At 37.1% G+C, this 27,398-nt stretch overlaps 1 protein-coding gene across 1 annotated transcript in view; it reads right to left on the bottom strand.

The window, feature by feature from the left end:
- LOC134670942 (transcription factor egl-13) overlaps positions 1 to 27,398 on the bottom strand; it is a 157,645-nt gene that overhangs the window by 101,952 nt on the left and 28,295 nt on the right. Inside the window, exon 2 of the mRNA XM_063528776.1 lies at positions 2,751 to 3,275. Within this exon, the coding sequence (XP_063384846.1) occupies positions 2,751 to 3,271 (521 nt within the window). The 5' untranslated portion in view covers positions 3,272 to 3,275. The remainder of the gene's footprint in view (positions 1 to 2,750; positions 3,276 to 27,398) is intronic.

The raw sequence follows: 27,398 nt of genomic DNA, 5'->3' as shown, positions 1-27,398 counted from the left end.
TATTCATTGTAGGTATTTTATATGTACCTAGTAATTTTAATTATATATTGGGACTTGTCAGATTAACTTGACAGTTCTCACGGCGATGTCGGATGTTAGTTTCGTACTTATAGATACAAGACAAAAGACGTAGGTTCGAATCCTTGTGAAATAGACAGTTTAATAAATATTAAAAACTGGATTATCAATCAATCGCCTGTAGGTATAAGAGTTTCACCATATCATCTACAATGTGTCCACAATGTTTCCGTTGCATCTCCTAATCTTTGTAACAGCATCAGCCATTAAAGCAACTTTATGCTATAATTATAATAGTTGCTTAAGTGAAAGCTTAGGTCGAAGCGTTTAAATACATACTTAAACCGCCGTTGATTACATTTGCATTATGTATACTTTTTAACGGACATATACTTGCAGTATTTGATGTCAAGCTGCGCGCTGTAAAGAAAATTTCATTCGATAACACGACCTGACGTATCTACGCGTTGAGTTTCCAAAATGTCCCGCTTAGCGCGCTGTTCAAAATCCCATACAAAAATAGACATAACGCAAACGCGAACGCTTCGTTACGCTATCCAATGAAATTTACACCAGGGGTTCTGTTGAGTCGCGACACTATACGTAATTGTTGAGCTTTAGTCAAGACTATAGTTAAGGTGACAGTCCATTTCCAACTGCAGCTGCATTTACTGTTCATTTTACTATGGAAATTGACAATGCCAGGTACGCGTTCAGTACCGGTAGTGCAGCTGCGGTTAGAAATGGAATGTTACCATTATTCTACTTCGTTGTCACTACCTATCAGTTTCTAACTTTGCCTAAGATGTCCTGTCAGTTCCGCCATATTGCATTATCACCAACTATATCCTGTCACCATCAGCTACTATGCGACCATTAACCAACCAAATAGCTATAAAAGGCCAGTTAACTGGCGTTTAGCGGTTTTATAGTGGCTTGCGGTGGTCGCACTCTTAACATTGTTTTTAATGAGTAGTATAATGGTCAATTAAACAGTGTAACGACTGCTGAGAATAGTCGCGCACTGTGAGGACTTATACGTACTTGACTGAAGTCCAGTGTAACTTGCCCTCTGTTTATATATAGTTGTCATTGATTTAGAAGCCGTTCTTAAATTGGAAATTTGAGCTACGGAGATGGGAATAGAACTAGTGCTATTAGGACGTAGAAATAATTTGAAACGTCTTATAAACCCGCAGGACGACTGGATTTCCAGTCACTTTTTACACTAAAATCCTTGTTTAAAAAGGGTGAAATCCCTGTGTTAGTAACGTTTAAGCCCTTTTCGATTGGATCATAATTTTAACGTGACAAGTCAGTTGGAACATTTCCTTAAATATGCGGAAGCTATTGAGTTTACTGAAGGGCTATTGAAAATGCTTTACTTAGTTATTATCTATGTTGCTAGTAAATCAGTGTAGGTGTAGGCACTAGTGTGTTACTAGTGTTACCAGTGTGGCCTATTAATTAATTTCGGGATTTGACGTTTCCGTGAAATAAATTAGTAACTAGTATCACACGCTTTTTGGTTAAATCACAAGGAGGGGGGGGGGGGCACTGATTAACAGTCCGCCGGACGGTATCGGCCTGTCAGTTAGAACAAAAAATTTACAGTTCCGAACAACTGACAGGCCGATACCGTCCGGCGGACTGTTAATCAGTGGGCCCCTTTATTAGTGTTCCCAGTATTATCTTTTAGGGGTAGCGTATATTTTCAGCAAAATATACGATTGTAGAGTTGTCAACAAAAGTGATTTTAAAATCATGGACCTATATATAGGCTACGGTGACTGCTTACCATCAGACGGGCCGTATGCTTGTTTGCCACCGATGTGGTATAAAAAAAAATTAGTAGGCATTTTTAAGAATGCTTCAAATCTCTTCTCCTTCGAGTATGCGCCCACTTTTGAGCAAACTTTTCTCTTATTTTCCTTAAATTCCAACACGTTGCTATTCATTTACTTAAGATTCCTACGCTAAGATTACAAAATAAACGTCCCAATTAATCCCATTGTATTGCCATTTACGACTAGAATGTACATAATACCATCCATTAAACATGTAATAATCAAGTCGTTATTCAGCATTACGACTGAATGTCTTACTTCCTAGATGGCACGTAATTGTAAACAAAGTGAGACAAAACACCGGATAACATGGATACGAAGGTGACCGATAATGTGGAAATTAATTAGTCTATCATTGTTGGCCGTTAGATAACTGTAACTGCGGAGTAGCCTGGCTATATACGAGTTATGGCTCGTATTATGTGCGATTTCTAATGCATATTATGTTACCGCAGGTTTTTTCCCTGACCTGAAGTCAGGTAGGACTAAGTTGCATATGGTATAGGATAGGTAGGTACCTACTTATACATATAATTTGAGTCGCTTCTACGTCACAAAACAAACTACGTAATTATTATTTACGAAGGTTGGTAATCAAATTGTTATCTAGAATGATCTTTTATGTCTGTGTCCTTATTCTAAGAAAAGACGCAATTAACACGTACCGTAACATTTGAAGATTTTACTGTTAAATACATCTTTCGAGCTATAAAAATATCCCTACTGCAGTCGCCATGGGATATATCGGAGCGGGGGGTCAAAACATCATAACACGCACTAATGTCTTGATAATAGAGGCTTTGTTCAGATATTTGTGAAGACCTCGTCCGCTCGGATATATCTGACGGCGACTTATAATCCAAATAAAGTATAAATCAAACTTACTTGTTCTGCTTAACAGGCGTAGTTGACGGCGTAGGCCTCTTCTCCTCTTTAATAGTACTATTGTTCATTTTAGACGTCAACCTCTTCAGCACGTCGTCCATCGACCGCTTATGCGGGTTCCCGAGCGACAGCGCGCTATTATGATTCAGCAATGAATTGTTGTTATTGCAAATACCCAATTTAGCTTCAGCACCAGGACTGCTGCATTCGGAGGAGCCGCGGCGTCTAGCTTGAAGATCATTGACTTGGTGAAGACTTAAAAAAGAGGAGGGGACTAGAAGGTTATTTGTCATTTCTAAGCTTTGCTCGAATCTTTGCTTTTTGCTCGGTCTCTCTTCTTCGAACTGATCCTCTTCGCTGATGGAGCTTCTGGTGGAAGAACTTGGAGAGAACTTGTAGTAGGTCTGGTCGTCCTCCTGGGTGTCCGGGAAGTCCGGGGGAGCCGGGCCGGCTTCGGGCTTATCCGTGTCGGCGGCACCTTCTTGCAATTTCGACGGAGGTGACTTTCGTTTAGATGACATGTTTCTGGAAAGATGGAAAAGGATTTGGTTAGTTGAATGTGTGTAGTTTCAAATATAAAGTATGACCATATTGCCTAAGCCTTCATTATACATCTGCCCGGGTCTTGATGAAAACATATCGTGTGACACCTCGATATATGCAGTAACTTTTCGTATGTTAGTGTAAAATTTTGGCTGTTAAAAACAAAAACTTAATGTCGACCTACCTATTATACCTAAGTTGAATGTAGTGATTTGAATCAATAGTATTAAACCTATATTTTAATTTGTTTTGTTTTAAAATTGAACGAAATAATTTAATAATGATTTAAATATCATTGCAGGTAATTAGTACTAGTATTAGGACGGTGGGACGCTAGGAGGTTTAAGCATACCAAAGGTTGAATCCCCCTCACGTCTCGTCTTAGGTACTGATTCATTGGTGGTACCTAAGACCGGCAAATCCGAATTAAACACTATCACTACAAACAGCCAAAGACAATCCACCAAATCTACTTATCCGCAATCAGTCAAGACGGCTTGATTACAAACGCAAGCATATCGTTCAAACGCTTATCCAAAACCCGGGTCAGACGTCAAACGTTTCCCCAAACTATGATCCCCAAAACGTTTTACGTGTATACATAGCCGATATACGCTTAGGGCATTTTGCTTTTAGATTACTGGCAAATCCAAATCAGCTGATATCAGCTGTAGGGTATTGGGGGTTAGGATATTATGGAGTTGAAGTGTGGGGGAGTCTCAAACTCGCTTCGTTAAAGCATCTAATTGGGTATCGCTAATTGCACCGCCTTTGGACTTAAGGTGTCCTCTATGTAAGGCGGGTGTGACGTGACGTTTAGGTGAGACTGTTTGGCGTTTATTTTAGGAGGGGGGTTAACCAACTAGTTCGTTTATTTATCTTTGTCTGAATATAGAAGACAAAACGTGAACATAGTCGTATATTCGTATAAGCCTTGAATATAGCGGACAAAACGTGAACATAGTCGTATATTCGTATAAGCCTTGAATATAGCGGACAAAACGTGAACATAGTCGTATATTCGTATAAGCCTTGAAAGTAGCGGACAAAACGTGAACATAGTCGTATATTCATATAAGCCATATGCACCTGTAGCGTATATATAGGTAGTAAACAAATCATGACTCGAATTCCATAACGTCGGATATATGAAAATCCGACCAAAACGATTTTCATTGTAGACTATTTTAACATGCCTAAACTGTAACAGTCAGCTTATTAGAAAGAAAATGCCTCTTTCAAATAAGCTGACTTTGAAAATAAATCATCTCATTTTCAGTCTCCAAGATACTTACATACCTAAGTACCTACAGTCGACGTCAAAGATATGTTTACATTTTTCGCCTTATGACAAAGGAGTAAGTGGAAAAGGGTAAACATATCTTTGACGTCGACTGTACCTACATCAGGTTGGATCTCAAATGTTAATATTATATTATGTGTACTTGCTGTAAGTTATGCTATGTTTCAGCAGCATATAGCTATGTTTCATTGTTGTGTAATCAACTTCAACAGTTTATTTGTTCAAATCAAAACGAGCGTCTGCGAAGTTCCTACACTTCGCAAATTGGATAAACGAAGTACAAATAACGAGTTTAACTTCGTTTCTTATCTAGATGCTCAAAGTACAGTCACCATCATATATATAGGAGCGGCCAAGTTCTTCACAAATATCTGAACAAAGTCTCTTTTTTCAATACGTTAAAGTGCATGTTTAGATAGTTATGAGCCGTTTCGATGTATTTGAAGGCATCTTTTACAAAAAATATCCGGAATAACGTTTTCAATCACGTACAGTCAGCAGCAATAGTTGCTAAGCGGGCAAGGTGTTCAAATTGATCTTGACACGACTTTATTGCTAAGAGAATAAGAGCGCGTCAAGGTAATTTTGAACACCTCGCCCGCTTAGCAACTTCTGTTGCTGACCGTACAAGTAATAATTAAATTATAATTTAAATTTAATTTAATAATTTTACTTTTTGAAAAAGAGTTAACATTGAAAACTACAGTCTAAATATGATCGATTATCTTTATAGTGTCAAAGGCTGCAACTTATTTCGAATCGGATTTAAACCCAAGAGAGTACACTGAAAAATTTACTTGTTGCGGATATCGCGCATCCGCATCCGCGGAACATCCGCATCATTTTGAACATCCGCATCTGCATCCGCATCCGCATAAAATTGATGCGGAGCATCCGCATGATGCGGATGTCGACCAAGTCGGTAACTGGAACGTATTAGCGGCGGCGCCGGCGGCGTAAGTGCTAGGTAATTTCGTCATTATATATAACGAAATTGTCTACATCCCGAAAAGTCGGTCAAGTTACTGTTTATTCAATAAAACGCACCTATATTCTTGCTCAACTAAACGTTTCGTTTTTTTTAAATAAAAAATGCTAAAAATGTAATATTTGACGTTTTTTAAGTACCAAATCTTGACATTCGCATCCGCATCCGCGGGTGTGAGGCTTTAAATATCCGCATCCGCATCCGCATGTCAAAAAATCTGCATCCGCAACATCTCTGTTAGGTATGTTATGTAATGATAATTATGTTTTGTAATGTTAATAAGTGTCAGTAGGTTTTATTTTTGTTCCTCTTTAGCTTTCTTTAGTTCCTGTTTCTTTATGCCACGAATATACTATTTCTATTTAAAAACATATGAAATACTGAATCAGTAAATACCTATGTTGTCTCTATCCACATGTAGGTATAATAATAACAAGGGCCATTGTTAATCAGTAATTTAAAAGAAAGCGCGAAATTATACACCTCTTCATACCTATAAAAAACAATGAAAACAGGTCACGTTGTATAAAAAATCTTCCTCTAGCCGCCTGTACAGTAGAATACAAAAAAAACCACCAAGATGAAATTTCCAGCGCAACCCCTAACACAATTCCGCACATTATATTAGCTGACGTCGACTAGTCGATTTCGTTAGGGGCGAACTATAGCCTGTTGCCTTTCACGAGGTTCACCGATATTCTATGAACAGCGTCCCAGACTATATGTAGTCTATATCTTTAGGTATTTAAATAAAAGTAAACAAAATATACCCTCAAATGGCTCCTTAAGCCAGTTCAGGGTAGAAGAAAACGTTACACGATCAAATAATGTAGGTTAAAATCAGGTCATTCAGTGACAGATCCCGGCGGTTTTGTATTTGGTTGGTTAGCCAATAAATGTTCCCGAAAATGTACATATTATTTGTTTACTTTTATTTAAATATCTAAAGATACAGAGTATAGATAGTCCGAGTTTGCTACTGTAAACTATGCGGCTTGAATGAGCCAAATAGATGAAATTGTTCCAAACTCTTTTTATATTAAGATAAAAACATAGATACATGTGACTGATGATGATGACATGTTACCTAACACTAGGTATTTGTTTTGTTACTAACGAACAGCATGTACATGCATGTACATGTGCATGTATATGATATAATACATAAATACGATAACAATCCAGACGATTATTATGATAATAACAATAACATTACCCTGTTTACGTCAGTGCACTGAAATAAACAATATTCATTGTAAGTAACATAATTATTTAGACTTAAGTACGATCGAACTTGAAATAAATATTTTAATTAATATATTTAATTCATATAAAAGGGTTTCATAACATATGTCTCTTTCAGAGACGTTAATTCTTTTTTTAGGCTTCCGTAACTCAATAGAAAAAAACGGAATCCTTATAGGATCACTCAGCGTCTGTCTATCTGTCCTAAAAGTTCATTACCTACGATTTCAGTTCTCATCATCTCATCAATTATCAAGTCACCATCTAGTTGTGCCCTAAAAAACTGTTATCAAACAATACAATTCAACATTATCAAATCTCAGTCCCAAATATTAACAAAATATTCGAAATTAAACTCTATGCTCACAATTTTAAGCCACAATATTTAACAAAGCAAGCGTCACTACTTCAAACTCAATATTGCAACCAATAACCGTCAAAGCTAAGCGAATTTCAACCTTAATGTGTAGTACAAAGGTTGTAATAGTGCTAGGAAATCACTAGTTACTATTAATTTCCGTCCCATTAGGGGCACAATGACGTCACGCGGTGCCAACAATATGGCGGATTGGCGGGAAAATTGACAAGTCTGGTATTGAACGAAATTTGAGTTGTGTTTAGATTTTCAGTTTGGCTGTTTTATAAGTTTCCATTAGGAAATGATGTAAAGTGAATAAATAAGAAGTAAGAAGAATGGTGTAAGTGAATAATGTGAAGTGTAGGAAGTGAATGCCATTGTCAATCAATACGAGGGGCAAACTGAAAGTGTTTAGAATAGAAAAAGCTGAAGTAATTAGGACGTTACTCTTTATTTTAATGCGTGCTTTATCTCTTTCTGACCACGCGTACAAATTTTCATTAGGATAGGATTACCCTGAAGCGCACACAGCTCATTCTTCCAATGCCTTTTTTGTATGGCGATTTTAGGTCCTTGGAGGTTTTGTATGAAATTCATGAGGTACCCATCGGGATTATATAAGCTTTTTTGACACAAAATAATTTAAGCAAGATTTTTTTAACAGTGTCATATGAATACTGAGGGATATCAAAAACTACTGATATACAATTTTTTGCCAGTATTTTTTATTAACCGCACAACTGTGCGATGTAAACTTTTGACGTCACTCTTGAATGACATGCTTCTCTATGATCATCCGTTGAATAACTACAAAAGCGATTAAATGTGTAATTTAAAAAATAAACAGACGTACAAGAACTAGGCTTCATTATGAAACTATAACTGAAGCCTACTGTAACTCTGTTGTTGGCTGAGCCCACAATGAAAATCGTTATAAATAGTAATACGAAAAAATTCTTAGGTGGAAATTGGAATAACGCTCGACGTACAATTTCCAAATTGCCCTCAATCCTGAAACACAGATAACGATCAAATTGCATATACCTCAAAAAAAGTATAAAGAGTTATATTTTCATAAATAATATGCCTCTTTTTGTTATATGATCTCTAAGTAGCCTTTTCTAAGAACTTTCAGAGTTGCCTACGTAATGGAGAGGAAAACCGAGGAAAAGGTGGATGGACTGTGTGAGAGATGATATGAAACGAGCGCAAGTGAATGATGAGATGACGGGTGATAGAGAGGTGTGGAAGAGAAAGACATGCTGCGCCGACCCCAAGTGAATGGGGAAAGGGCAAGTGAATGATGATGAGGAAATGATGTGAAGTAACTAGTTATATTATACTAGTGATTCGGTGAATTATAGGCTTCACAAAATTTTCTAAAACCTGACAAAAATCCATATATTTATCAGACAATTCGAACACACTCAACATAATTTGACGAAAATCGAAGAAGAAATGTAATGTTAGATAAACAGCCGGACATATTTTGTAAAACTGCCCCCTATTTTTACTTCACCCTACCGAAAAAGTATAAATTTTAGGTTATTTTTCGCCTTATTGCCGTTACCATGAATTGTCCCTGTCGAAGTCGTCAAGCGCTCAAGCGACTTCTCTACTAACTTGGAGGATATAACCAAAACGGAGACGCCTTGTCTGTAATTTTCTGTACAAACAGGCTGCCGATTTTTGCGGGGGAGGGGCACGTCAAATGTATACGTAACCTAAAAATAGCCGTGTCAGATAAACGTCTGTCCATACATTATCGTTGGCCGCCTATTTTCGACAGAGGGCAACGCCTGTTAATGGCTACTCTGTTTGGTTATATCCTCTAAGACTAGCAAGTACTAAGCACAGCTACTACCCTGGATAGTACCCAATCAGCAAGAAGTAAATACGTAAGACGGGTGTGCAATTTCCTTCGGCTAATAGATTGAAGGATCTTCGTTAAGACGGACTGTCCACGGGCCACGGTGACTTCCATTAATTTTGCCGGATGTCTATATGCTGAATTTAACTAGTTCGTGATTGGTCGGCTTTTAGATTGAAACTGCAACAACGTTCTTACGAGTAGGTACTTTGGATTATTACAGTGAAAACCCACAAGTTAATCAAGATTAATGTTATTGTTATAAGTCAAGACTTATAACAATAACAAGATTTAAGACGTTGGGTATTGTCTATGGGTAATAGCGAAAACGCGATCCATAGAACATGTTTCAAGCACCTTGCCTGTCTTCTGCTGTTAGCTGTAAAAAGTGCTATAGACCGATGAAGAAGCTACAAAACTTAAATCTAAAACTGCTCATATATAAGTGTGATTATGAAACATTTGCAACAATTATTATGACCGCTTTAACTACTACATTTATCCGTGCTACGGTAATTAACCCTCATAAACACTCAACAAACAATAAAACTAATTAACTACATCACAAAAACAATTAACATGCAATCGCAGTAGCAAAAATGTTAACACTTTAGGGGAGAACAATTTGCGTTCCGTACATTGTTACGCCCCTCCATATTGAAGTCAGCTGTGCCCCATTGAACTCTGTACGGGGCACGGAATCGAATTATAGGCGAGATTTCACTTGTTTTTATTGTGACTGATCAATGTTAAAGTAAATATAAGTATTATAAGTACTCTGTACCCCTATAGTTCGTTTTTCTGAGCATTAGAAAGAAGCACAAAGAAGGTACCTAGGCGATTTTGACATGTCTTTTAATTGAAAAACGCTTTTTAACAATCAGTAACTGTTACTTCTGAAAGCAGAAGAATATAAATGAATCGTATTTGATTCATAATTGTTACATGTTTGCCGTGAATTATTTTTAAACGTGTTTTTCAATTAAAAGACACATCTAGATTGTTTACCTTTTTTTTTATTTAAATTGGTATGAAGTGTTAGTAGTTACCTAATGACCTGTCATAACTTTATTTCAAACAGTGAAGTAGGTGTTACCTAGGTAGGTTCCCTATGCTAGACGAGCTTTGCAAATATAACGTCACAAAGCGCTGCTTGCCCCATTCCACCAACCCGGGGTTAGCCGGTTAAACCTGGAGTTACCATGGTTACCAGCACAATTTGACACTGGTTTAACGGTTTAACTGCTTAACCCCTGGCTAGTAGGATAGTGCAAGTGGATCTCATAAAATATTTCTATTCTATAGCTAAATAGAAACGAAAATAACACTTTTGAATGATTCACGGTTAGTTTCACTAGACTTATAACGACCGGAATATGGATCGTGATTTTGACATTTTGTACCTATTGTTTTCGAGCTCCCGATATTTCGACACACGCTACATCTTGTTCACGGGTAACTGAAGATAGCTGGTAGGTAATCGCGCTGCCCCATGCGAACTTTAAGATACGTCAACGAAACGATATGGATTAAATGTGTCAGTGTCAAAAGTGAAGTTTTTGATTGAAGAAACGTCACATTTGACATTGATATATCTAATCCATATCGTTTCTAGATCTATTAACTGACGTATCTTGAAATTGGAGTCGAGCAGTACGTCCATATCCTAGTCGATAAAGTCTAGAGAAACGAAAATATCCATCTCAATAGAAATTTTGTAAGATCAGAACAAAGGCAGGATTTTGGGGAGCAAGTCTACAATTTGTCCCAAGTCCGGTAAGCCGGTGATTAGAACAAAGAGCATCAGAGCAAGCCCTGACGGTCCTCACCGGTGATTGAGCATTGTCGCGCGATATTAACCGTATTGTTTGCGGAATAATCGTAATGTTGGGGCGCTGGGGCGGCTCTGTTGGGTGGAGGAGGATTCTGTTTTAATAAATAATAAATCGAGATAAAAATCGTTTTTTCGTCAAACGCCAATCGATAAGTCAAAATTTATGTTGAGCGTTTCCATAGCGTTTCCATGTCGTCATCATCCTCGCTTGATCCACTTGACATGTTTGTTTTTTCTAATATTCCCTGTTGGTCCGTGTGCTTTTGTGAACAAAACTGATTGAAACCTTGCAATTTGAATTGGTTTGTAATTGTTAATCACTAATTAGTTCTGTCACTTTTGTGTAGCTCCATGTGCGAAAGGCCTGAGTTTCGACTGTCCCTGTCTTTATAAAAATCCGTCCTCCTACTTTTATGATTGAGGCAAAAAATAAAATCAATATAAAATGGATAAACTTTGTATACCTAGATTACGTAAATGCTAAACATACTTACAGATTTGTAAATTCAATTCTAGGAATAAACCACGACTGGTATAAATACATCTAAAATAAATATTAAAATAATGATTATAAGTAAGGGCTAGCTTAGCCACCAAGTGGATGTCGGTAGAGGGACGTGGCCGTGGTAGGCCCAAACAGAGATGGCGAGATGACCTGGACAGCTTCCTGAACAACTGGCCGGAGGAAACACCAAATCGGGAGTCGTGGTAATTAAGGGGAGAGACCTTTGCCCAGCAGTGGGACGCTCAAATAGGCTAGTATAAAGATTGTAAGTAATAGAAGCAGCCTCCATACTCCCGCGCCGCACGCCCACTTGCCTTCGCCGATGGGTAATTTTCTCCATTGTCACTCGCAATCGCAAGAAAATCTCTCCCCCCTCACTAACTGGAAGGGACTTTCCTAGGAAAATATTACGTAATATTGTTAGTCAAGGTGAATTATTTTATAACAATACCTACAGCAGAAATTTGATAATTATAACAGCTATTTAAAACGGTGTTTACCATAATGTTTGTTTTGAGTTACCGCTGTTTCGGTAATTTGACAAGGTACTGAAAGGTCATCACGAAATAACTGATATTGGGATACCATAAAAACAAATGTAAGTACATGGTGAATAGTCATTTTTAAATGGTTGTTATAATTATATATTTTGTTGCTGCAATTGTGAATTACCATGTTGTTACGATATATGTAGTAAAAATAGACCAAAAATAAAGTTTTCAAGTAAAATAGGCACGATGGGTTTTGTAGAAATGCTCAGAAAAGTAAAACTCCAACTGAAGTGCATAAACCTTACTAAGGTAAAGTTTATGCACTTCAGTTGGAGTTTTACTTTTCTGATAGTAGATGTATATATAGTATGTACATATGAATTTGAGGTTAAATTTCAAGAATTTCAAGACAATTTTTTGGCCCTACATAATTAGTCTTTGGAGTTTTTAAACTTTTTTTGAGCTTACAGTCTAAAGGGGCCCACTGATTAACAGTCCGCCGGACGGTATCGGCCTGACAGTTAGAACAAAATTTTGACAGTTCCGAACAACTGACAGGCCGATACCGGCCCCTTAAATTGCGCCAAGAACATTCAAATTGTTGACAAGAAAAACTTGAAATAAGATTATCTTCATTATTCCACACCTATTTCACTATTAATGTGTCTTAATTTTCTTATGTCTATTCTAGTACCCTTTGTATCTCTGGCACACATTTTGTAAAGCCTTACTTTTCTTGTAATTCCCTAAGCCCCCCTCAATGGGGCCAATCGGGAAAATGCACATGTCATACGCTTTGACATGACGAAATTATTATTTTACAGAACTCGCGAAAGTTAAAATGTAATTACGCTCAGTGGAGCTCGCTGGAGGAAAATTTGACTTGTTTTAAGCGTAGAACGTAGATTTTAAAATAAAAGGAACCGTACTTACTATTTGATTTAAATTTTAGTAAGTAAACATCGAACAAATGTACAGTCAGTCAACAGTGTCAACAAAAGTATGAGTAAATCAACTTTTGTGAATAGAGGTGTGTCCACAGACTTGAATATACCCTAGATGACGCAAATGCATCTACTTCGCGTGTCCGAACTCTGACCAAGCGTCGAGGTTGGCCGTCGCTATTGACAGTCCACACACGTCAGTTGTTGCAGCCGATAGTCCGAAAAAATTTAAAAAATGCCTCGTTGCGTGATAATTAACTGCAACAGCCCAAAAATTGCAAGCACCCAAGGGCAAGGACATATTTCCTATCACAGGCAAGTAATTTTAAAATGATATTAATGCGTGAATTCATTTTAAACAATTTTTTAAGTATTCCAGATTGTCTTTCCAATAATGTACCTAAGTAACTATAGATTAACGTTACAAAACTATATTTACATTACATTGCGCGTTTGCTTTGAGCATTTGATCTCACGTTGTGAGTTAAGAGACGATGAATATCGGACTAGCGATACCGTCGCGCATCGCTTCGACTTCGTGGTACAGGCCGTTTATCATTCGTCTGTCAAATTTAGCGACTAGTGTTGTTCGTTCTACCAATCGCTTCTAATAATCGATTTTAATCGATATCGGACATATGAATGATGAAGTTTTATTGATAAAAGATGGTAAAGATGGTAGAGAATGCCTTATGGCATTAAGTACTATAAGATTTACTTTTGTGCAATAAATATTAAATAAATAAATAAAATAAAAAATGTGCTAATTTTACACGACAACTTCAAAAACATGAACGGCCAAAACAATAGACTTTTTTTTTTGGGCAGTCGTGTAAAAAGAAGAGTAATTTAACCACATACGATTATATATGTGCCTATCGTTTTAGTAGGGTTATAAACAGAGGTCGGATAGGGTGAGCTATTTGCCTTATAATATGACGTAAGACATGTCAAATTATAAGGTAAACAGCTCACCCTATCCGACCTCTGGTTATAAATATCTATTGTGTTAAAAAAACTTTCATTATTTTTGTTTTCCACATGATCCAGTCATAGATTTTGAAAATACCAGTTTCAATGAAGGGAAAAGTTGGGAAGAAGGTCATTCGTCTGTTTTAATCATTCGTCTGTCTTTCTCATTCGTCTGTCAGAAAATCGATGTCATTCACGGCAATCGATTTGTGATTTTTGGCGTGGTTCGCGGGGGAGCGGGGAGTGAGCGAGCGAGACTGCAGATATAAAATCTATGAGGGTGAGCAAGACAGTTGAATCGTAGCGGGGCAGAGGGGCATTGGTGTCTTTGAATCGGTTAGGATTTCCCATCACTAAATTGCGGCTGTGACGTCACAGTAGGTGGTAAAAAGTCGGCACGCTTGGTTTCAATACAAATCGTGATATTTGCTTCATCTAGGGTATATTTAAGTCTGTGGGTGTGTCTATATTTATATCGATAGATATATACACATGTAATATTCCTATTTTTTACAGTGGTATCGTCGTAAATTTAAGAGTTAGACTCTTGTCGGTGTAGCTCTCTCCATTTGACTCTATCCAGGGCCGCCTCCTTGATTTCCTTATACGACATTACAGCTACCATTTTTTTTTATGTGGCTTTATCCTCGGCTTTCCTCTTCCTCTCTTGCCTTCAATCTTTCCTTCTATTACGTTATTATTATACAGTGGTATATAAACTAAAATTATACTAAATTAATAAAAATAAAACCTAAACTAGGAAAAAATCGCCCCTCGGCAAGGTGCCGTAGACGCTGGCAGCATTACCTCGCTGAATTGCAAAGCTTATGCGCTGTGCGAGGAAGCTGCCAGCCCTACGGTCCCCAAACTTTTTACATACATTTATACGATTTAACCAAATTTCGAATACCATTGACTTATTATGTTCACGTTAAAAGAAAACTGTTTCAGCAAGGGTATATTTTCAATAGAATAAATATATTTTCAAATTAGTTTAATATTTAGGAATGACGTGAATAGGTTGTCTACAATCTACTTGTATGAATATCATCAATACGACTAATAATGTCAATCAGAATTTGTAGAAAACTTTCAAAACAAGCGTCACAACAGTTTCCTATTAATTTACCAAGTAGATTGGAGAATCTTTGAACATCAACAACATACAAAAGCCTTTAAATAGCTTTCCTCCTTTCAACTTATTGTGAATAAACTTATTATAGAAATAAAAATAATTCAGTTAGGAGCCGAGAAATTCCCGTTTTCCCGGGCTGGTTCCTTCATTCAATTACTGGATTGCACAATATTTTCTATTTAATTTTTATTTCTCATTGTAACCTCCGACGGATTTTATTAGGTTCGTTTGAATTTTTCAAGTGCTTTTTATTTGTTGCATTCTTAGAAGATTTTACGTTGCTTATTTGATTGTTACTTGTACTGAATTTTCATAAGCGATTCTTGTACGCACCTACTTATTGGTATTCAAATTCAAGTCGTACAAATATGTACATATTTGAATTCCCAACATTGGCACAGAATTATTAAACCTGTAAATCTAAACACTTCTTTTAAAAGGTGAATTATGTCTCATTTAAACCTTTAGTTGCCCTTTCCTTAAGGATTCGAGTTTTAAATATGTTTTGTTTCCGATCTATACATGATACTGATCTAAGCTGTTAGTGTCAGAAATGACGTTTTTGGTTGAAGAACTCGAAATGGTCTAATTAACATGACACGGTTCTAAAAATTGGGTTGCGCGTAAAGACACTGAGGCCAATGCAATTGCAAACGTAGATTTTGAAATCAAAATGATATCATGTCTATATTTATCATTCGACAGGGCGTCTCGCTCTCGCCAATAAATGAACCGACAAGTCCGAGCGGAACGTAGATATCGTTTTGACATCAAAATGTACGTTCGAATTGGCCTCACTGTCTAAACAAGAGCTTCTGATGAGAGCATTGTGCGCGGGCCAGATGAAATTGCAGTGAGTTCAGGCAAATTGTAGGGAAATCTAGGAGCACTGTTGCTGGAGTTAATGATATGGAAACAGGAATGAATGTTTTAAAGTGTAATATCTGGGAGACCGATCCATGCTCGGAAAACATACAAAAACTTAAAGATGCGCGATTTCCCAGAGATAAGCTGCTACTCGTATGTAATATTGTTAGGTAGTCATTGAATTATTGGTAAGTTGATCCAAATTAAGAAATTAGTTTTACTATTTAATACATAATGTTGCCAACATATTATTGCATGTGCCCATGTAACATTGTGCGTGCTATTTAACTTAATGTTAAATATTAAAATGTTGCTATATGTGAGATCCTATAATTGGCTCTGTGTCACTATTGATGTTGTTATTAGCATAGTTATAGCTGTTGGTTTTCCATGTAAATAAAATAAATAAACAAATAAATAAGACCTAGCTAGGTCGATTTATCGCCCCCGAAAACCCCCATATAGCAAATTTCATCGAAATCGTTAGAACCGTTTACGAGATCGCTGAAATATTTATATATGAATAAATAAGCAAGAATTGCTCGTTTAAAAGTTATTAGATACAGTAACAGTTTTTACAGTAAAACCAAAGTAAACTAATGTTTATCACACTTGCTTGTAAAATGTGTTATTATAACAATAACACGTAAGCGATGCGGTCCATAAATCCTAAATTTTGACCAAGGGCTGTAATGTGTTTTTCACCACAGTTGCTAGGCGATGCGGTCGTTTAATCCTAAATTACAACCTATTTCGAGTATTTCGACCTAGGAAAGTTTTATTTTTTTCCTCGCGGACTTTATTGCGCCACCCTAAGGCGTGTAAACTAAACAGAAGAAATGGAATGATTCGTACGCTTCTGGTAAGCTTCGGTAGCTCAGTTGCTTAAAAGCGGTTGGACCGGTGTTCTAAAAGTCAAAATAAAACTAAATTTAAGTTTACCAAAATGTCAACAGTCAGTTTTAACCTTAAAGATCTTAACTTAAGGACAAACGCTCTCCCAAAAATAATGTTTTCGCTAAATTATTCACAGAAGTGGCTAGCGGTCTTATGATAGGGTTGGAACATTTCGAGTTGCTTGTGAAACGAAACGTAAGATTTGAATCGTTAGAAAAGAAACGTTATGAAAAACGGTTCCGTAAGTTTTGTGGTGTCAACTAAAGTGGAGAAACGTCAGAAATATGTTTGTATGTCAGATTGTATTGTATTTTCCAAGTGTAAGATAAGTAAGGTAGGTTACTAGTAATTCGATTATATTAATTTCACCCACCTTTTTCTATAAATATTACCTACAGACAGACAGCTTAGGAGTGCCGCGACAATATCTCGCCCGCGAGATAGACTACCCGTCTCTCTCTAGTTAATTCAGTTAGAAAAAGACAGGTACCTAGTCTATCTCGCGGGCGCCTAAACCTACATATTTATCCATTGAAAGAAACGTTTCTTCGCTAAATAAAAAACGGGTTTTAAAGGAAGGTTCAGCTCTATCTTATGAATAAAACATGGAATCGATGTCGACCGATATTGCCTAGCGTTTCCAGACATCTCATGTGGACTGTCATAATACTCGTACATGGTATGTTTGTTTGTGTTTGTTGACTAATGAGTGTTATTGGTAACTTTATTGGGTCTGAATATATTGCTGGTATGTTATTTTTGGTTAAGTTAGCTTTTTAGGATAGGTACTTAAGGTCAAAGTAAAGAAAAGTCTGTATACAAATTCATTAAATTACTACTCGTTTGTATTATTTAAATGAAATACCTTCTAGTCTATAAAATTATATGAAAGGCGAAGTCAATACTAAACACTTAAACAGCAATCAGGTGGAAAATGGGTGGACGACATTCGGAAGATTGCGGGTCACTTCTGGATGAAATTGGCTCAGGCAGATAGGTAAGTGGCGTAATACGCCAGCATAGGCCTCTCTTTGAATACTATTTAAAGAGAGGTCTATGCTCAGCATTGGGCGATAAAAGGCCAATATGATGATGATAAAGTGGAAAATGTTTGTCTATTTGATTATACAAATTTCATTATTTTGACTATTCCTAGTTTACAGCTCCTCTGCTCTACTCTCTACCCTATTTTACAATCAATGGAATTTATGAAAATGAACAATAAAAAATAGAGTATCGGCGCGATTCGGGAAACGAAGTAGAGATTAACTAGATACGATATAGTAAAGATATATCTTTACTATTTCATACCTAGTGAATCTCTAATTCATTTCCCGAATCGAGCCGTATATATCTATTGTCCAAACCACCTCATCCTCAACTACATGTTTATTTTTCCTTCAAACTTCTTAACGTGGAATAAAAGAAACGGAAACCGAGATACACTCGAACACAATAATTGACTGAAGCCGAGCTCCCTCGGAGAAACTTAGTTGTGAGTACACTTGGCTCACCCGATTTGCTCCAGTAGTTCAAGGGGCACCGACTGAAACTGATCACATTTTCAATTGTCCTCCCTAAACTACACTACAAGAAACCCCATAAAATAACAATCAAACTTTACGAGATGATAAACTAAAACAGATGCAGCAGTAAATTAAAAGAAGACTGTATTCATTTCCAATAAAATTTCAAACGATGTCACATTGTTTACTAAACGACCCCTTCTATTTAGAAGTGAACATCCTTTGACGAAACACAAACAATTGTCTAAATCATAAACAATACAGTACATCGCAAATATTATCTGTGCCCTCAAAGTATCCCGGCATAATGAACCATTCATGCTGCCAAACAAAACGCGACCGACCATACGCAATAATTCCATACGATGATACCCACATGGCGCCCCGACACCCCACCAAATACTCGACTATAAATCTAAACCCCAACATAATAAAATTCAAATTTCACCACGCGACAAAATAGTTGTAAGTCCTTGGGCCACTGACAAAACACAGAAGCGATTTCACGACATCAAAGTGGAACAGGACATATTACGCTTCAAAATAAACACAGGAATAACATCGCTATGTTTGTTCCGAAATATCGAGGATGGGGTGATCATGATGCTCTAAATCATCGGTTAACAGAGGGTAGTTCCCTTTTGCTACCGGATTAATTCGCTGTTTGTGCTGGTTGTCCAAAGGTTTTGCAATTAATGAGCGCGAGGCTTTTCCACCCACAATGTGACCGTATTAAAACTTTTCTAACGAACCCAAATTGTTCCCGCGCTCCGTCGAAATCCCGAGTTTAAAAATGGTAGCCTATAATTTGCACATAAAACACATCCTAATGGCGTCGTACGTGATCACTTAGTCGGTACTCACAAAGCGAAACATCTTCCTCTGAAAGCAGACACTGATTTAAATATATTATTCTTGTAATAACGGCGCCGGACGGAGGGCTCCCCATTGAAGTCGTAGAATACATTATTTTAATTCGTACCACCTCTTTGTGACCCCATCAGGGAATTAATGGATTCAAAGCCTTCTCTTCCGTTCGACAAAGAATAATTTGTTAAGTAAATGAACGGGCAGACAATCCTGTTACGCTTCCAAGTTTTGTTTAGGAGATTAAAGAGTGAAATCAGTGAAAAGGGGCTTTCAATGGGACCTTTGTGAGTTATCTCTGTTAATTTTGGGAGATCAATTAACACATAAAATTTCGTTATTTATCTATGATACCTTTAAGGCCTTTAAGCTATAATTTAATAAGCACTTGTGCGGAGCAGTATCTTAAGCTTCTGCAATAGTAAGCGAATGGTAAGTCTAAATTGGAAACGTTTGAGAGATGCATGGAGGGTCTAAAACTTGGTATTCATTGAGACAGAGGAGCTATCGAGAATTATTGTCAAATCTCTGGAGTATTCGCTCGCGATCGAGGGAACCACGGATTATCGAAGACGGTATACAACAAACTATATTTTGCGCAAGCAACCTTATCCAATTCGCAATATTTTCCATTTATAATATTACAAATTCAGCAAAGTTTTAGTAATAGCTACTTCCTATTACCACAATTTCTTTGATAATAATAACAGATTTCTTTGGTAACCGTTAAAAAATTAAGTTAAAAACCGTTATGATTTGCCAACCTATTTTCGTTTAGAATTTTGTTTTTGTACTTGACCGTAAATTTGGACTTTCCTCCCTTGTGAGTCAACCTCCGTTATTCCTACATCTCGGGCGATGTTTAAGGGGAAATTGGAGACGTCGCCGTCCCAGGGGACGCAGACTGCTGACATCGTGGCTTACTGCTCACGGATTAATGCGGTATTGTATATTAGTTTAAGATGCCCCTCGCTTGCCTCGGAAATAGCTGTATTTCCGAGGCAACATGGTTTTCTTTACAGAATATTAAACCGAATAAGATTATTGTTTTTAGGTGTGTATACCTAAGCTCAAGTAGTACAATACACTCATCTAAACTTTCACGTTTTTTCTCATTGTTTTGCACAACGACGGGACATAATCACGTAAAATTAAGTCTAGATGATGTTGATGTCATCTTTAGCCAGTCTTCTCCGAGACCACGGAGACAACGCCGTCCTCAAAACGTCGGAGGTAAATTTAAAACTTAATTTTACGCGATTAAGTCCCGTCGTTGTGAATAATAGTGAGCTAAACTAAATAGCTAAAGTGATCAATGCCAGAATCTTTTTGTAGAAATGAAGAAGATAATATAATGTCTTGTTGTGTTAACAATTAGGTCAATCATTAAATTCGGAGGATAATGGGGACTACTTTTGTATGGAGAAGCGGCCGTCCTTCCTCTTAAGGTAGTTTGTTAAGTTTTGAAATCAACTTTATTTTATAATATAGTTTCATTATCTACTTTTTCAGATATTGACAAAAGTACACACAATGTTTTTTAGAAACTATTCTTTTTATAACTTATATTGACCGGGATATGAACCGTGATTACCTTGATCCGTGAATCATTCAAAACTGTCATTCTTCTTATGATCGTTTGCCCAAGTAACCATGCAATGCCCATTTTAACGTGTTTAAACCTAACTCTTTTGTTAAGCAATGCCTCTAGCCAACACTTTAATCGGACCGTTTACGAGACCACAAACACAATATTAGAGGACATCACAATGAAATTACAACCGCAGACAAGTTGTTAATTTTTCTTGCACGAGAGCAATCATTTGAGAAAACGTTACAACTGTTACAAGTGACAATCGTTTAAAGAAGCGGCAACCGAATCTTAAATAGGTACCTAATGTGTGGATATGTCGGCGGCCGATCGTAAGATGAGGCATATCGTGAAATTCCTAGGTACCTATATCGTGAAACGTAAAAATCTTTGACTCGTTCCCTGAGTCGACGGAGCCCTATTTCTGGGCAGTTTGCCCTTCGGGCATCTGAAGCAACCTAACGGACCTATCCTACCTATATATTGGTTTAATGTGACTATCGTCAAAACATTACACAGGAACATTACGATCTGCCTGATCTTACGATCGGCCGCCGACAGATATATCACTTGACTTTTCATCGCTTTTGTCATCTACATCAATCAATATTTTATTGATAACAAGCCTTAGAGCCTTACACGCCATTCAACATTTTCTGTTTTCTGCACAGCCCCAGGTTAGTAACTATTACCCACTATAGTTCTTCTTCTTCTTCTTCAGCGTGTGCTCGCCCACCGTTGGGCATACGCCTCTCCAATCTCTCTCCATTGTGAGCGGTTGTTGGTCTCCCTTATCCAGACTGGTCCTGCAGTTTCCTTAATATCATCGGACTAACGGGCGGGTGGTCTGCCTACACTTCTTCTGCCTAGCCGGGGCCTCCACTCCAAAACGCACTTACTCCACCGTTCGTCGTGAAGTCGGCACATATGCCGTGCCCAGGCCCATTTTAGCCGGGCGACCCTGTGACTACTATACACTTACACAACTTACAATTTGGTAACCAATGTGTCATCTTAGAGAAGCTTAGGCTGCCTTTCCTCTGCGGAGATAAGCGTAGATGAGAGGAATCAACCAATAGCATGGTAGTAATCCACATCTCTTATCCGCTACGCTGGTTTATAGCATCTCCGGCTCAGTGGAACTCTTCTGGCCGAAGGGTATTTCATATTTCATTAAGGATATTTCGACGCTTCCATGGGAATCTGCCGAATCATACACCAGAACAGGTGACGTAGGAAAAACTGTTGTTGCCTTTATGATTTCAGTCTTTAAGGTTACAATTATTGTACGTCTGTTATTCTGTTAGGTAAGTAAATAAATCATTTTGGATTTGTTTTGAAAGGCAGCCTTATTCTCGTTGTAATCGTTCGCTAGTCTATGAGTCGTGTGGTTGCGATGTGAATGCCACCTGACCGAGACGACGTGTCGAAACTAAACATTACCGGTTTGACAAACCGCCGTAAATTGTGATGTACTGATAGGGTTAATAATGGTTGATGGTGTGGGATTGTGCTAACGCCGTCTGCGTGTTAACTTAACTGTTAACACAGAAATACAGTAGGCCTTGTTGAAGTTTACGAATCACGAGCGAAAGTGCTGCAGTCTAATGAACGCTGCTTTAACCATCACAACCATTATTGATGAAAGGCCAATTATGAAGTTATGAACCAAAATAAATAAATACGGAGGAAAAAAGCGACGAGCGCTCTAGGCATCTGTCGCGTACCTAAACAGACGACGCTGGTTCGAATCCAGCTCAGCAAATAACACAAATTATAATATTATCATAGAAATTAATTAATTTGTTCTTAATTATGTTAAGGGAATCCCCCACATCTGGCGTCTTTCGAGCGTCGGCGTCTGTCGGCGTCGGTCCAGCGCTATGGAAAATGACGTCGCTGCGCAGTTGCGTCGACGCTGCGTCGACGTTGCGTCGACGTCGGCCATAGAATTGTAGACGCTGACGCTCGAAAGACGCCAGATGTGAGGGGGCCCTTAGGCTACGGAGTGAAGTAGTTCATAGAACTCAAATTTTGTTAGTAGCTGTGGTTATATACGTTAAACGCGATCACGACATCAAGAGTTAACACTGAAAATTCATAATTGTCATCGTCGAAAGTTATTCCTAGAAAGGCAAAGGGATAAAAATCAACTAATGAATATTGTCCCGTATAAATTTTACGATATAGGTACATGTAGAATTTTCACCAGCGATATTCGATGTTTTCTGATGTTTTTAAAAGAAAATACTAAAATTAATTACAATTTTATTAGTTACCTACACTTCAAACATTACTACCAAAGTTAAAGACAAGACAAGTATAAAAGTCCTTTGGCTCCACGTCCAGCCAGTGAAGGAAGATTGAAGGGAAACATCTTGAATACATCTAGCCTTCTGTGCCTGTCTCCACTATCTCTTAATTCAGTTAGGAATCGCGTCTTGTGATTGAGGCATTGTGGTGTACAATTAACGCCAGTATATTGTACGTATTCAAGTCAACAGTGTTATTAATGTTCACTATTATTTACGCCAACTATACTAGTTTGGTTTAATTTGGAAGTACAGTCACGTTTGGATGTGAGTTGTGCTACGATTTTGGGTAATCCTTGGCGAGGTAGTTTGGATTGAAATTTCAGTTCGTCTTAAGATAACTTTGCATCAACTTGAAAAACCAAATCGCAGAAAGAAAGAAAGAAAAGAAAGAAAGAATTCACTTCCTGCAAATCTACTCCCAGTCCACTATAACTTGGATGTTTTTAAATCGAGAGTGAATAGACATCTTTTAGGTAAGCATGTTCCATCCTAGATTACATCGGCACTCACCATCAGGTGCGATTATGGTCAAATGATTAGCTTTTTCAAAAAAAAAACTGGTTGTCTGTAAAGTCGGTTTACGGACGATAATTTTGCGATAACGTCATAAGAAAACATTACTATTACATTACTTAACGTTACCATGGAGATCCGTCCACAACGTGACACTTTTTCGTGCATGCTACCGGTGTTCATCGATTAATAAGACGATAACGTCAAAAAAGAAAGTACCTGAACAAATATTGGTCAGTTTGTTAGAAGCATAATATAGATGTATCTCAGTAATTCACGGAAGCACACACTCATCATTATAAATTATAACGTGTGTTCCAAGCTGCTCTCATCAGCATACATTACTGTCAAAGGAATTGTTCGTCTTGGCAAGTAATTTTGCAACACATTGCTTGTACACAATAGTGCGAACAATGGAAGGATCATTATTAACCTGAATAGGGAAATAGATTGAGTGTGCAGATGTAGAAATAGTTGTGGAAATAGATTTAAACAACCAAGCTAAGTTGGCAGCGATTTTGATAGCACAGACTGTGCAAGTGTTATTTTAAACGTTAAACTTTTATGAGATTTTAACGTTTTAATAACATTTGCACAGTGTTGGCTATCAAAATTGCTTCCAAATTAGCTTAAATTAGTTTAAACTTAGATCAAGCTAAAATGGATAAAAGCTAAAAAATCCATATAACTTGAATACAATTCAAGTTATATGGAATCACTCCTGAATGTCTGATGTTTTTTTATGAATTATTATGTAGACAAGATTTAAGATGGGAGTCGATACAGACCACTAAGGTCACTAACTTTCTGAGCTAAAGATTTGTTAATCTCAAAAATAAATCGTCCAGGTTTTTACTTTATGTCACATTTAATGTATCCACCTGTATATCATTGTCTTCATTTTCGCTTCATATTGGTTCGACTTCAAATCGAATGCTGGAATCGAATGAATAAGCCCCCGATTGTCGAATCGATTACGCCGCTTCGTCGCCCACACATCAACCCTTGGTTATTATAAGCCAATAAACACAATATTGTGCGATTCACGCACTAGTTAACAACATATTTATTTTTCATGAGAGCAAATATTGTTTTTATTCTCTTGACAACGAACCGCTAAAACCCAAGATTCAGGACCCGGTCAGTAACTCAGTACTGGTGCATTTTGCTTCGTATTTCTAAAAGACTTCGCATACTCTCGGCCGTCTAATATTACTCGGTAGTTAATGGCTTGCAAATGACGTTGTAATCCTCGAAGACGTCTACGATCCAAGCCAATTTTTGTGTTTTTGAATTTTGAACTTTCTTTTATTAGTAAGTAAATACTATAAGAGTTTGTACACATACAAGTATTACGCAAGGACTTATGAGGTTATTATATCATGAGGAAACAAAGTACCTTCAAAGTAAGGAGCCTATGATTTTCTACGGTGTCCATATATTTTTCATTACTTTAGTAGCATAGATATTTATACAATTATAGGTATTATTTCAGTGCCGTTTCCTGCAATGTAACATAAACGGTAATAAAACAACAGAAACCACAAGATATAAATAGTCAAAGATATAACAATCCACTTTCAAACAGAAAATCATAAAAACCCATTCAACATTAATTTCAAAACGACGTAAGTTACCTTAGCTTCATAACGACATACGCCTTTTTAAAATTAGGAGGCCACATCAATACATATAAGTCCGTACTTACACTCACCACATGGCCCCGCTCCAACACTCAATATCTAGAAAAGCATTATGACTTCACTGACACAAAGTTCCATCGAACATCAAAAAGAACCGTATGTTTACTTCGACGACCATTGATTAGGACCTTGTCACATCAAAGGCGCTATTGTATGACCTTAATAATAACGTTTCCATCAATTTTTCTCCCTATTTCTATGAAAGTTTTTGTTGAAAAGGAACAATGGTTGCTAATACTAATGTATGGCTGTTTTGTTTAATACAATCAAAGGTAATCATTAAATAGATATGTTTTTTGCAATATACGAGTAATAACACCATTTATAGGTACTCCGAATAAGGTAACAAAATTCGCTAAATTTCGCAACTTTTTTATTTTATTTACATATTCCATTCAAACTATTATAATATCATTATCATTGATTAAATATAACACTTACGATTTGACTACTTTATTTTCATGTTGATCATTTTATGGCCGATTTTATGACATCGTCCAGATCGTCGGTGATGTCACTAAATGTTATCACAACTTCTTGAATACCGTGAACCAACTTACTATTATTTTATGAATTGATGTTAAATTTTTTACTCCACCTAAATTGCGAGCAGTGGTGGCCGAGTGGATATGACGCCTGACTTTCAATCCGGAGGTCGCGGGTTCAAATCCTGGCTCGTACCAGGTCAATGAGTTTTTCGGAACTTATGTACGAAATAACATTTGATATTTACCACTAGCTTTTCGATGAAGGAAAACATCGTGAGGAAACCTGCATACATCTGCGAAGAAATTCAAAGGTGTATGTGAAGTCCCCAATCCGCATTGGACTAGCGTGGGGACTATAGCCCAAGCCCTCTCGGGCATGAGAGGAGGCCTGTGCTCAGCAGTGGGACGTATATAGGCTGAAATGATGATGATGATGAAATTGTGATTGTTCCTGTTAGATTATGCCTGTTATTATAATTAAACATATTATGTGTAGTACTAGATAGGTACTTATTAGAAAACTAAAAATTCAGCGTAGGATGTAACTCAATGTAGTATTGTTTTCAATCTGACTCCACAAGACAGAAGTAGCCTAGTGTGGCAGTCATAGATTAAGAAGAATTGTAAACTTTTTTGCCAAATAAAACTATTTTTTTTTTATCATCCCATAGACAATTTAATCCACAAGTTTGATACGTAATTAAATATGAATAACAGCTTCTGACATTTTCAACCATTGTCGGTTGTCGATAAGGATGATTTCAAATTTAAGCTATATTTTTTTTTTCATATTTTGTGTTTTTACTTCGGAATACAAAATATATAAAGTGGTACAACTAACTAATAGTGGTACAAATAACTAGCTTAAATCTAAAATAGGCCCCTGAGGCATTGTACCAAGGATGCTGGCGGCATTTCCCCGCTGTATAGCAATACTGATACGTTGTGCGAGGTAGCCGCCAGCTCTTCGGTCATCAGTTACGTCAACCAGACGCTTCGCGATTTCTGCGAACAACTTGGGACCTGCGCGCTGGGACCCCATGGACCTAGAGTTAGACATTTTAATTGGAAATAGTGCCTTATTATTGACAACTGACAATAAGTACCCTAGTGGTTAAAAATGGCACATTTTATTGAGATTGTGAATACATTGTTTGTATTATAAATATTGTAATAAAGTGTTATTCTAAAATCCAGCGAAACTAGGTTATTTTAACACAGCTAATAAAATTCAAAATTGCCTAGTTATCTAATAATTTAAATGTTTGTTGAGATGTCTGCAAGAGATATGGTATAAGCAACATGTGGTCTTTTTGTAATCCAAAGCCGCTGTCAAACATAATGCAAAATTATGTATGAAGCCATTAAAATCTAGTGTTGTTTTAGCAGAGTGACTCTTAAATATGGAAACATCAAAGAGTGCAATCAAAGGCGTTCAATAAGAAACGTGCCAAATTGCAGAGAAAAAATATAAAAAAAAAAACAAAAAGAAAACGTGACATTGTTTATGCCTGCTCTTATTAGTGGGAGATTTATATAACGACTGAGAGAAGTGAGGAATTTAATTTTTATTTAAACGAGTTCCTTAACGAAGTCCCTAAATTGACAGATTGTGAATGTTGTATGAAATCACTGTGTGGATACTTTTGTTTTAAATTTACGGTCACTTTCATTGTACTCGTATGTATTTGTT

The sequence above is a fragment of the Cydia fagiglandana genome, chromosome 14, assembly GCF_963556715.1.
Source record: "Cydia fagiglandana chromosome 14, ilCydFagi1.1, whole genome shotgun sequence".
Lineage (NCBI taxonomy): Eukaryota > Metazoa > Arthropoda > Insecta > Lepidoptera > Tortricidae > Cydia > Cydia fagiglandana.
This window is presented reverse-complemented; position numbering and strand designations above follow the sequence as displayed.